Raw genomic sequence first — 12,063 nt, forward strand, 5'->3', positions numbered from 1 at the left:
GCTGATGATGGAATATTTGAACCCTTATAATTTTCGTCGCATTTTGTTAAATAAATTGATTTTTCTGATTCTTTTGGAAATTATTTATTGTACGGATTTTTTTAAAAACGAGATCTTCTTTAATTATTGTCTCTTCCCAACCTTCAACATAAACAATTACCCGACTTTTTCCAACAAACATAAATTTAATTTATGACACTATGCGAATACATTTTTAGCTAGCCCAACTGCTCACTTTTTCAAGTCGTGTTTTTCAGGGAAAAATGTTTTCGTTGACGCTCCCATTGACAAATTAACTCCAGCACCTAGCGGTGAAAAATTAAGTTTTAGAAAAACGTGAAAATAATTTCCGAAATCAATGAAATTTTGTCAGCAAGTGTTTCCCGGCATGTATAACGTACCATTAGAATTACAATTATCTAAAAAAAACTTAGTTAAAAAAAAATTTTGAGCAAAAAAACAACACCCTTTATATACTATGTTACAATTGGTCTATTATTAACGGTATCATAAGCCTATCATAAGGTCCCCATAAGTAAAGGTCTACTATAGGGGCCCATGGTAACAGCATTGTCCTGGAAGGAAGAAAATTAACGTACGACGATACGGCAGTAGCGACGTCTTCTTTTTCCAAATTTCTACATCTAAAATATTCTCTTACTTGATAGAGCAGCCACGCTTGGGTTGATAAATGCTACACAAAACACGTCTATATCTCAAACTTTAAAATATACCTTCAGAAACACAACTATTATTTCTCATAGCCAGTTTTAGATTCTGATGAATCATTTTGCAAAGATAAGCGTTAATTTTAAGTTTTAAAGCTATAAAATTGTGAATAAGCTTTGGCTACCGCTTTAAGTTTAAAAACGTTTCGAGCACAGCGTGTGCGCATTAATAATGCATTTCGTGAAATTTATTTCAGAAATGCATCGTTGAGGACGTAGCCACTAGGAGGTGCGGATTTTGAATACCTACCTCTGAATAACGGGTATGTGATCGTCAGAAATTTGGCCTAAGCCTTTGCTTATGGGAACCTTATGATAGGCTTACGACGGTACTAAGAGAAAATATATTTTTAATGAATTAAAAGCTCCACTTGTGCCTTAAATTCTCGTCTTGTTAAATATGGGACGCTATTTTTGAACGTTTTCTCTAAGGAAATATGAATAAGGTTTAAAATGGCATCTCCGATCTCCTATATACGAGTAACGAACTTTCCACGTTAATAATACGTATTTTGGGTTTTATTTTCATTTACAGTCTTATCACAGATTTCTTTTCACATTATCTAACGCTCAATAAAATTCCTACTTTCAAAAGTCTACTTAAAAGTCCTCAACCACGTTTAAGTTTATTTATCAACGTAGCAGTAGATAGTTACCAATTTGCAGTCTAAAGGAGCTACACTTTAAGAATAAAGCACGTTCAAAATGGAACTTAAATTTCAAACACTCTTAAATTAAAGAAAGTGGTTCGATTCAATACTGGGACGTTAAAAACATATTTTCTATACGGTTTCGTTGGTTGGGTTGAATGTTGATAATTTAAAATTGCCACAACTATATTTTGCAGCTTTTGTAACAATTTAGATGATTACTAAATGGAAAAAATGTTAACTAGTTTACATTGCCGGTTTTTTAAAAACTTCAACAAAAATTACTACTTACCAGTAACACTCCTACTATAAGTGACTTGTTTCTAAGGATATCTCTATTGTTTTCATTTAAAGCGACATCAAAATAAGATGCTCCCAATCTTTGGTGTACTGGTCTAACGGAGCACTTTAAAAAAACAAATAATACACGTTTTCGAAATAGTCATATTGTGCCAAAATTGTTACCCTCTGTTCAACAACCATTTTAATATGTGCGTAATCTAGACATCTCTAAATAGTGAAAATGTTTAGAAATAGAAGGCTGTAGATGAATAAGTAAGTAAAAGTGAAATGATATAAATGTTTGCTAATAATTGGTCCGAAAAAGAGGGCACTTGGCGGAATAGGACTGGTATGTAAAGGAGGGTACGTTCGGCTCAATAAGCTTATCAGCATATCTTAACCTCCTGATTTAATTAAATATGCTCGACGTTTACTGGCTAATTTTTCGGAACAGTTAGCGGGAATATAAAGTTAGAAGAAAATGGTTGTCATGGGGAATTTGAATCAGAAGTAATTTTTAAACCAAAAGCTAAGTTATTGAGGGTTGGCAAAATTAACATATTATTTTCATTAAAAGAAACATTATTATTATTATTATTAAACACTCGCGTTATATCGGGTGAGACTGGTACTATGACGTGCTTACCTTATAGTTCTAGGTTGAAAATTATTATTCAGCAAAACTGAACCAAGTTTTGAATAACGGGTTACAATAATATAACCAAATAAACCATATAACAATGGGTAGTTCGAGTGACTGTTAAACAGCTTAATAATCAGCTAGGCTGATACCCAAGGCACCACCTTAGGCCCAGGTCATCTAGCGACTTATAATGCTCTTTCGAAGGTCCTAGTCGTTTTATACCCAGCCCAAAATGGCGAATGACGTTATACAAATTTGTTTTGGCAATTCGCGGTGCTCACAATCGCAATACACGCGCAGACCTTACGGCCCAAAATTCACTCTTCTCACAATTCCCATCCAAATGCGATGGGTATTTACACTTTACACGTATACAGTTGGACGATATGTATATATTTCTTAAAAATGACTAACGACGAAAGTTTGGCAAACTTCAATATATTCGATGGTTTTTCGAAAGGGTTGAATAAATGAAACGTGGTAGAAAACCACTTATCCTGAGGAGAGAAGCGAGCTGAATCCCCAGAAAGCGAAGCTCGAGGGACGGACTCTGGCCAGGGGGTCCTGACCCTCGCGAATAGTAAACATTGGCAATGGAAATGGGAACGCCTACGTGCCCAGTGAGCACACCTAAAAGTGACTTGGAATTCCCAAAATCAATGCCATCAAAATAAATAGTACACTTTTATGAAAGGATTAATAAATTTCGTTACTGGCTTTACAAAATCATCCGTAGAACCCTTATGTGCATTGTAAAACTTTGGGATAATGACTAAAAGTAGGAAGATTTTTCGCCGGACTGACTGCAGTGACGTAATAAAATCAGTTCGACAAGCCACAACCAGTTTTTCCCGGATCATTAGTGGTCTAGTATTAATTTATTTAAGGCTATAAGATGGTTCGCGTACGCATTAAAGAACTGCACTTGAAGTAAAGACGTAACTATACCCACCCATTTGCGTTGAACCAATATCCATTCCCATTTTTTTTCTTTTATCTTTTAACCTTTCAAATAAATATATTCTGAAGATTCACAATATTCTACAGTTTTTTTGGGCAGATCTACCAATATGATATATCTTTAATCAAGGAAATCATAACCCATGCCTCCATGCAGACTGCAGAGTGACTGAGAAAAATCAATTTTCTGCGAGCTGGATTCTAACCGGTGACGTTCTGGTTACCATTCCATTTCTATTGGACTCGATTGGGTTCAATTATTTTTTATGTGTATCTCATTTTTAACTGTGCCAAAGCATTTCAAAGTGAGCTAGATTTTAACAGGTCATTGAAATCCTATTATCATAGTTAATTATAATGCTTATTGTGATATGAGATTTCTACACTGCTTAAGAAATAATGCTACGCAGAAATAGCTACAATATTGATTTTGCTAGTTCAAAATAAGTAATAGTAAATCGACTGTCGGTGGTTGGCGAAACAGGTTATAGAAAAAACTGCTTGTGTATTTAAATCGCGGTGCTTTATAGAACCAAAATATTGATTTAGAAAATTTATACAACATATACTTCATAGCAACCTTAAAAAGTAAAAATATTTAGTACACTTTATACGAAAAAATAAATACCTTTTTGCGGAAATTTGCCTGTTTGACGTTTCTGTTTATCAGAGAACCAGCGTTTTATCTCGAAGCCTTATCTCTATCCGACATTTTCTCTTTCTAATGTTGAAAATGTGTATATATATTCCATTATAGTCAGGAAAATCAAATATTTTACACGCTACCGTTAGATCAAATATTTGCACAAGAAAAGTTAGCTTTGTTCTATTAAATAAATGTAAATGAAAAACGAACGACTTTCCAGTGTAGCCGTACTCATTTCAATTACTAGTTGAACATAATATATCTGATTTAAAGTTGGTTGCGTTAGGCTATTTGGAAGCCATGAACCCCTATAAATTATGCTAATCACCCATCAATTATGGTTGGTTCGTGTACCGGAAGTGTATTCAGCGTTGGAGTCATAGAGGCAAGTTTTTATAATGAATTTTAGGACATTTGCAATGCGGTTTCTACATGGAAAACTTTGTCAAATTGATCTTCGTACGACCCAAGATACCCAGGCATAAAACAAAGGCCGTACATGATATATTTTACAATAATCCCTATAAGACTTGTCAGTTAAAATTCAGTTTCCGTAAATTAATTCAATAACATAGCGAAAGTTTTAATGTTTCTATACAAATACAGGTTGGTACGGATAAGTATGTCAAAAATTCAGAGGCGTGTTCTGTGGGTCCCAATTAGCAATAAGTGTCTAATAAACATGATCCTAAAAGCTTCGTTTCAGAGATATCGCCCCCCCAAATGTACGCCAGTTGGTTTTTAACAGTGAAGCGATTGAATGTATAACAAGTGGCAAAAGTTCATTTATTTTAGAAGTAAATTAAATTTGACAAGGAATGCATTCAATTTTAAAGTATTAATAACATTCTGGCTTCACGAATGCTTTAAAAATCGAATTTAAAAAAAAATATGTTTATCTTCTAAGAACCAAAACGCGGATAAGGGCTTTTTGCACGGACGGGCTCAAAGAAATGGTCTACAAGCTCAAAAATTTACCAGGAGCAGATTCCTCACACATGGGTCCTGAACAGTGGAAGTTCGAGGCTGTAGGTACACTCTAAGAAATTAGGGTGTTGTTTCAAACTGTTTTAACACTATTTGTACACTTTTTTATTAGTCAAATTTGACACTGTTAGGGGTGTTTTATTACTAGATTTTCGGTGCTATCAAACCACTATTTACCACCTTCACGATATATTTCTGAAAAATACGGTGTAAAAAATGAGATTTAAAACTCCTTTTCCACACTATATAAACACGTTTTAAACATTCTTTGTTTGTGACACAAAATATTTACAATAACCGTGTAAAAACACACCTTTAAAGAGTCATTTTGCACCTTGTAAGTGTTAAATCACGCCTTTAAAGGTGTTAATACACCCATCTCAAGAGTAAAATCAAACCCGTAAAGGAGTTCCAAGCCCTTTCAAAGAGTTATATAACACCTTTCATTATTAAAATTACACTTTTAAAGGTGTAAATGCACACTTTTAAACAGTGAAATTGCACTTAGTAAGAGATAAATAACACACGAATGTTTTAATACGGTCTTTTAAAAGTGTACAATCACACTTTCAAAGGTGTAAAATCACACTTTCAAAGGAGTAAAATAACACTTTCAAAGTTGTAAATGCACTTGGTAAGAGATAAATATCACCTATAAAATTGTTAAAATGCCTTTTAGAAAGGTACATTGCACCTATAAGAGCTCAATAAAATTTTAATGGTGTAACTATGTTATTTTTGAAGTGTTCAAAGAAACCTTTTATTTGTTAAAAAAAACCATTGAATAAAGCGTTGAAGTTTACAGCACGGCAAACCGGGCGCCACGGTAAAATGATAGAGACAATTTCCGTTAAGTATATTTAAAGCAACGCAACAACGAACCGGCTACACCTAAAACGTGATTTTAACTGCGACAAAAAGCATGCCTGGGCGTTTTATACCGAAAACCAAGCGCGACAAAAAGTGTTCTTATCTGCTAAAAAACAGAATGACGGAGAGATAAAATATGTATCAAAAACTCTCTGATTATTGATAGCTTAAGAACAAAAAATACCTTCATCGCATTTTTCTTAAGTGATCACCCTCAATGAAGATATTATTTAAGGCGTATGGGCTGATCGTCTCAGACTAGCTTTGTTATATAGAATTAACGGATGTTGATACGCTTTGCGCAATGGGTAAATTTGGAGTTATGGATAATTTCATTGGCCCAGGCGTTGTAGATTTATTGGTGTGATTTAACTATTAAAAGGCCGTATTAATAATTGTAAATGTGTGATTTTACTCTCAAATTGGGCGTATTAGCACTTTTAAAGGTGTGATTGAACTCTTAATAAAGGATGTATTAACACTTTTAAAGGTGTGATTTAACTCAAAATAAAGGGTTTATTAACACTTTTAAAGGTGTGATTTAACTATTAACAAAGGGCATCTTAACACTTTTAAAGGTGTGATTGAACTCTTAAAAAGGTTGTATTAACACTTTTAAAAGTGTTATTTAACTCTAACAAAAGGGCTTATTAACACTTATTAAGGTTAATTTAACTCTTAACGCTTAAAAGATGCGTCATAACTGATTAAAAGTGTGTTTACATGTTATTGGATATATTGTTTCACAAACCATGGAGAGTGCTAAAACGGGTTTAATTGCTTGGTTAATTTGTTGAATCTGGGTTCGACTCATCAAATTGAGTGTAAATGGTATTATATTTAAACATTCCCATAGTGTTAAGTCACACTATTTTTACTCCTTTAAAAAGTAACTCCGTTTTGGAAGTGTTAAAACGGTGTGAACGAGGTGTAACACTTTCTTAACAACCTTTAAACACCCCTATTTCTTAGATTGTATACGCCAGTAGGGTCTTCCTGCCGGGTACAGAAAGCCCAGTGGAAAGCGTTGTGAACTTCCAAGGCTGCACTACCGGGTGGATCAGGTAGTGAACAATCAAAGCTAGCGCACCACCTTGGTGGTGAACGTAGGTTGGTGAACTAGCAAAGCTAGCCCACCATTGGCGGGGAATTTCAAGGCTTGTATTAGGCAGGGCCTTTCTATGAATTAATGGTTGACGGTCATATCTTTACCCACCTGATGAAAAGTAGAGTTGTAATCCTGATTGGTCGTCCTCGCTTTCTGATCACCTGCATGTAGCGCGTACTTTTGTCCGATACACATAATACCGAACAAAAACCACGTAAATTAAGAAATAAACAACATTTTAATATTTAAATTTGAACCACGGATTTCCGTATTGAAGGGGCGAATAGGGTTATGAATGTTACAGTGGTTGTGGAAAAACCAAGACTAGTTTTTCTCAGTTTGTACGTACAAAGCCATAGTGTCATAAAATACAATGACAAATGACTTTGTACATAAAGTCGAGTTACTGAACTTGATGACTATTTAAACTCGAAGAAGTATCAAGTCAATAAGAATAACCCGACACGAACAGTTAATATGTAAGTGTAATCCAGTCTAGTATTTTTACCTCTCTCTGTGGACCATGTTTTTATTTTGCTTTTGAACTACAGGTCTAAGAAATCTATAGTCGTTGATTTTGAATTCTTTGACGGGAGGACCAGGGTTGAGAGGCCAGATAAAATAGTTGAGGACGCGGCAGCATGTTCGACTGAGGCTTCACTGGCCATCGCATCGTTGGTTTTTACTCCGCCGTTTTCTCGGGCCAATCTACTTTCCCGAACTCAACGCGAGAACACCTGGGTGGAGGAAAACGTACGAAAAAATAAGAAATACTCTAGCTCTTTCGAGAAAAGCACTCTATTTGCCGAGTGTTTGTATAAATATCTTAATCTTGTAAATGGGCAATGGATGAATGATTAAAAGCAAAGTTTCGAATACCCAAAGATTTAATTTTTCATTTTACAAAAGTATAGCTTCGCTAAAATTCGACAAAATTTGTTTCGATATTGCTGTTGCTATACGCCGCGTGATAACTTTATCGAACTCGTTTCGAATATTTCTAGTGTCTTCCACCATCGCTCAACTGACTCCTCAGGGAACCCCAAAGTTCACCCACAAAATAGTATTAGTAAATGGAAGGGCGATTGAGATGGTATACCGATACAGTACATTCTGCCGGCTTATCCCTAAAATGAACTCTATCTTGTCAGCGAAAGGAGATAAAAAAGACGAGCAAGTGCAAGTGCGTATTGCGAAAGCGCGTCCGCCACGTGGAGTACAGCAACAGCACTTTAAACGGTAAACTAACTGTCGCGGTGATAAAAAAGGATTGTCACTAAAAATCATGTTGTGATGAATTCGCCCATGGAACCGCCCTTTTCGTATTCGCCCTAACTCCCGATCTCTAGGGAAGTTCGACTGACTGTTTCAATCTTATAGAGAAGGGGGGCGTTCGTCTCGAAATGATATTCAGATAGCGTGATTTACTCTTCCAAGTACCAAACTTTTGTCGAAATAATCCAAAACAGAGCAGTTTTATTCGATCAAAGCTCACTCAAGACTCCCAGCAAACTTGAAAAATACTCAAGCAAGACTCATTTTCCAAAAATTTGTTCCGATGAGTTATCTCCACGTATAAAATTCCCAATAATGTGAACAGATATTCTTTACTTTGCATTGGGAACACTTATACCTCCGAAGTAAGAGGAACTCACTCGTGTATGATATCTCAAAGTCACTTAATTGTACATTCTTCGAAGTTTCGGGAAAAGTCCAAATCTCTTTAAAATTAACTATTTTTTAGAGCGAAACAGCTTATCTGTGATGTATACTTCTGATCAATTGCAAGGTTATTCCAGTAAGTCTTTCGGTGTATATTGAGTGTATTTGCTTTAAATTTGTGTCGGGGAGTGAAGTTTTTTTATGTATTAGAAAGAATTTTTGAAAAGAAATTGTAAACGATCGTATGATATCTGAATTTATGCGTAACAAAAGCTCAATAAATTTTTCATAAAAATTATTTTTATTTTATAATGTCCTTGGGCTAAAGTTGTGATGCCATCTTTTAACATATAACGTTTGTCATCGCCGGGACTAAGACAAAGTTTACTCTCGCATATAGTTGTCACATGTAATCGCGGTATTCCCCGCGACGGACGCGCTTATGCACTACGCGCTTCGGTACACCCTTGCTCGTCTTTTTTACCCCCTTTAACTGACAAGGTAAAGTAAATTTCGGGGATAAGCCCGCAAATATACTATATCGGTACACCATTTAATTAACCTTTCAATTTACCAATAATAGTTTTATTAATCTTGTAAACTTTGCGGTACCCTGAAAAGTCATATTTATCTTCTTGTTGGGGGATGATAGAAGACACAAGAAATATTCTGAACGAGTTCGATAACGCTATCACACGGTGTATAGCAAAAGCAATAACGAATCAAAATTTTAACCAATACGTGTGTAAAATGAAAAAATAAATCTTTGGGTATTTGAAACATTGCTTTTATTCATTCACCAGTGTCCCATTTACAAGATTCAGATTTTAATGCAAACCACTCGGCTAATAAAGTGCTTTTCTCGAAAGAGCAAGATTATTTCTTTCTTTTAAGTTCGTATTATGGTTAATAATTTTACACGAAAACATGAGTCCGTCTTTATCTAGTTCAGTCACTTCGGGGCATCCCACACCGTTTAAAATCTATAATTTCGCGGTGTAATAGTTCCAATAAAAATAAACACTTTTCTTCTCCTTGACAAAAAAAACTCTTTCGTAAACATGAGAAATCGTGAGTAGATTTTATCAGGCTTTCTTTCAATTTGGTGTAGTGGAAAAACTATAGTCCCAAGCGATACCGTGTACGTTTTTCTACACCCAGGTGTTATCGCGTTGGGTTCGGGAAAGAAGATTGGCTCGAGAGTACGGCGGGGTAAAAACTTACGATGTGACGGTTTCCTTAACTATTTTCTCTTTTTCGTCTCATCCCTGGTCGTTCCGTCAAAAAATTCAAAACAAAATGGCTATCTATTTTTTAGACCTGTACATCAAAAGCAAAATAAAAACATTGTTCGCAAAGAGAGGTAAAAATGCTTAAATTGATTATACTCGGATAGTTCTTGCCGGGTTATTCTTCTTGACTTCTTCGAGTTCAAATGGTCATCTAGTCTAGCCACTCGACTTTATGGTATTGTGTCATTGTATTTTACGACAATATGGCTTGGTACGTACAAACTGGGAAAACTTGATCTGAGTTTTTACACCATCACTATAACATTAACTAACATACTCGCCACTTCAATAGTACTGGGGAAATCAGTGGTTCAAATTTAAATCTAATTTGCATATAAAAATGTTGTTTATTTCTTAATTTTCGTGGTATTCCTAAGGGAAAGCTGAAAATACAATCAGCTAGCACTATGAAAAGTGTGCAACACGATCCAGAAGACGTATAATAAACTTTTTGCCACTTATTCTTAATTGTATTTATTCACTGTTGAAAAATTCACTGAACATTTTATGAAAACCAATTAGTTTTACGGCTGTGTGCGGGTTTTTGGGGTTATATTTGAGAGTCCATATCTCTGAAACGAAACACTTAAGGACCAATATTTTTGAGACATTGTTTATCCATTGGGACCCATAGAATACGACTCTGAATTTTTGACGCTGTATATTTAATTTTAAACTATCTAATAAATGATAAACTGTATATTTCACATTTTCGACACCATAATTTTGTATTATCCCACAAGAAAAATCGCTTTTAGGCTTCCTCCATAAAATATCGGGTACAAAGCCGTCAGTTGTGTGGTTCTAGTATCTTTTGGAGGTCATATTTTCATAGACTTTAAACAATATAGACAAATTTTGAACCAAAGATATACATAAACAACCACCGAATTCTAATCTAATCTTAGTTTTGGAAGCATGGAAATAAAACTCCTAAGATATTAACTTTAATGTACCTAATAGTAAAGGAGAGGATTTTAAATCTTAGCATTTTTATTGTTAATTTAACGGTAATATTCGAATTTCCCATAGTTTATAATCTTATAATATTTATTTATTTTACTAACAAGACCAGCGTGTTTCGAGTGACGAGACATAGTGATGGCTCGATCTCGGGAGAAAGTGGAATGGAATTCAACATTATGGAGGCGCTTGCAAGCTCACTCAATTTCACGTTCGATTGATTTATTTAGGTTTTTAATATTTTAATTTATAAGAAAAATAATTTTCTGATATCCTTTTTAGATATGTTCTTAAAGAAATAATACACTACGATTACGGTGTAAGACTGCCCAACAATTCTTGGAGCGGTTTGGTTGGCCTATTATCCAAAAAAGTAAGTTCTACGAGGAACTCATAAGTATAACTAGGAGGGTCCATTTAGAGTAGTCTTTTGACAAACGAGCAAACGCCCACTATAAATGTTAAACCTAATCAAATGCGTTTTATCTTTTAGTGTGGCGGGCTATTGACGATAAAATTAACGCATTAGTATTTGAAATCTGCTTAGATATTTTAAATAAATAGGTTGGATTTCCCGTGTAACTGAATAACAAAAGGAGTTCATAATCGATTTTGTTGCAGACTTCGGCATGCCATAGCGCACGTCACAAAGATTGTACAGTTCAAAGAACTTCCTTCTTCCCTGAGCTACCTATTGTAAAATATCCATTCAAACAGATTTGATAATGCCGAAATTAAAGCCTTAATAAACAAAGATAGAGAAAAGATGGGAAACGGCCAAAAACTCCGATATTTTTAAAAAATATCGAAAACGAATGAAAAAACTAGGGTTTAAAAATTAAGATTGAAAATAAATGGGAAAAAAATTAATGGTAGATTTTGTAGAAGAAAAATGTAAGCGGTTCAAATCAGGATCAGGAGGCGGGTTCATTTCTTGTGATAAGTCTCTCAGCACTAAGGTTCTAAAGTTTATTGAAACTAGCAAAAGGCAATGCCCATCACGCTAGTATGAAAGAAATACGGAATAAAATGTGTGATAGTGAACACATACAAGAATATATACAGTATATACAATCAACTGAGCAATAATAAAAAAATTACTACTGGAGTTCGAGATGTCGCTGCAATTCCCGCAGAAATTTCGAGCGAAGAGGAATGCACTTTAAATGGTCCGGTAGCAAGTTCCATTCTTTTACAGAGGAAGGCAAAAAAGAGTCCTTACGAACTAATGTCTTCACGAAAGGAAGAATAAAGGTATTCCCGCGACGTGCT

General features: G+C 34.8%; 1 protein-coding gene across 1 annotated transcript in view; it reads right to left on the minus strand.

Annotated features, from left to right (window-relative positions):
• Positions 1 to 239: 239 nt before the first annotated feature.
• LOC149943716 (nardilysin-like) overlaps positions 240 to 12,063 on the minus strand; it is a 57,121-nt gene continuing 45,297 nt past the window's right edge. The window contains exons 12-13 of the mRNA XM_090176162.1: positions 1,671 to 1,784; positions 240 to 305 (exon numbers count right to left, since the gene is read on the minus strand). Coding sequence (XP_090032288.1) covers positions 240 to 305; positions 1,671 to 1,784 — 180 coding nt within the window. The remainder of the gene's footprint in view (positions 306 to 1,670; positions 1,785 to 12,063) is intronic.

This window comes from Leiobunum rupestre, chromosome 5 (assembly GCF_980474605.1).
Source record: "Leiobunum rupestre chromosome 5, qqLeiRupe1.1.hap1, whole genome shotgun sequence".
Lineage (NCBI taxonomy): Eukaryota > Metazoa > Arthropoda > Arachnida > Opiliones > Sclerosomatidae > Leiobunum > Leiobunum rupestre.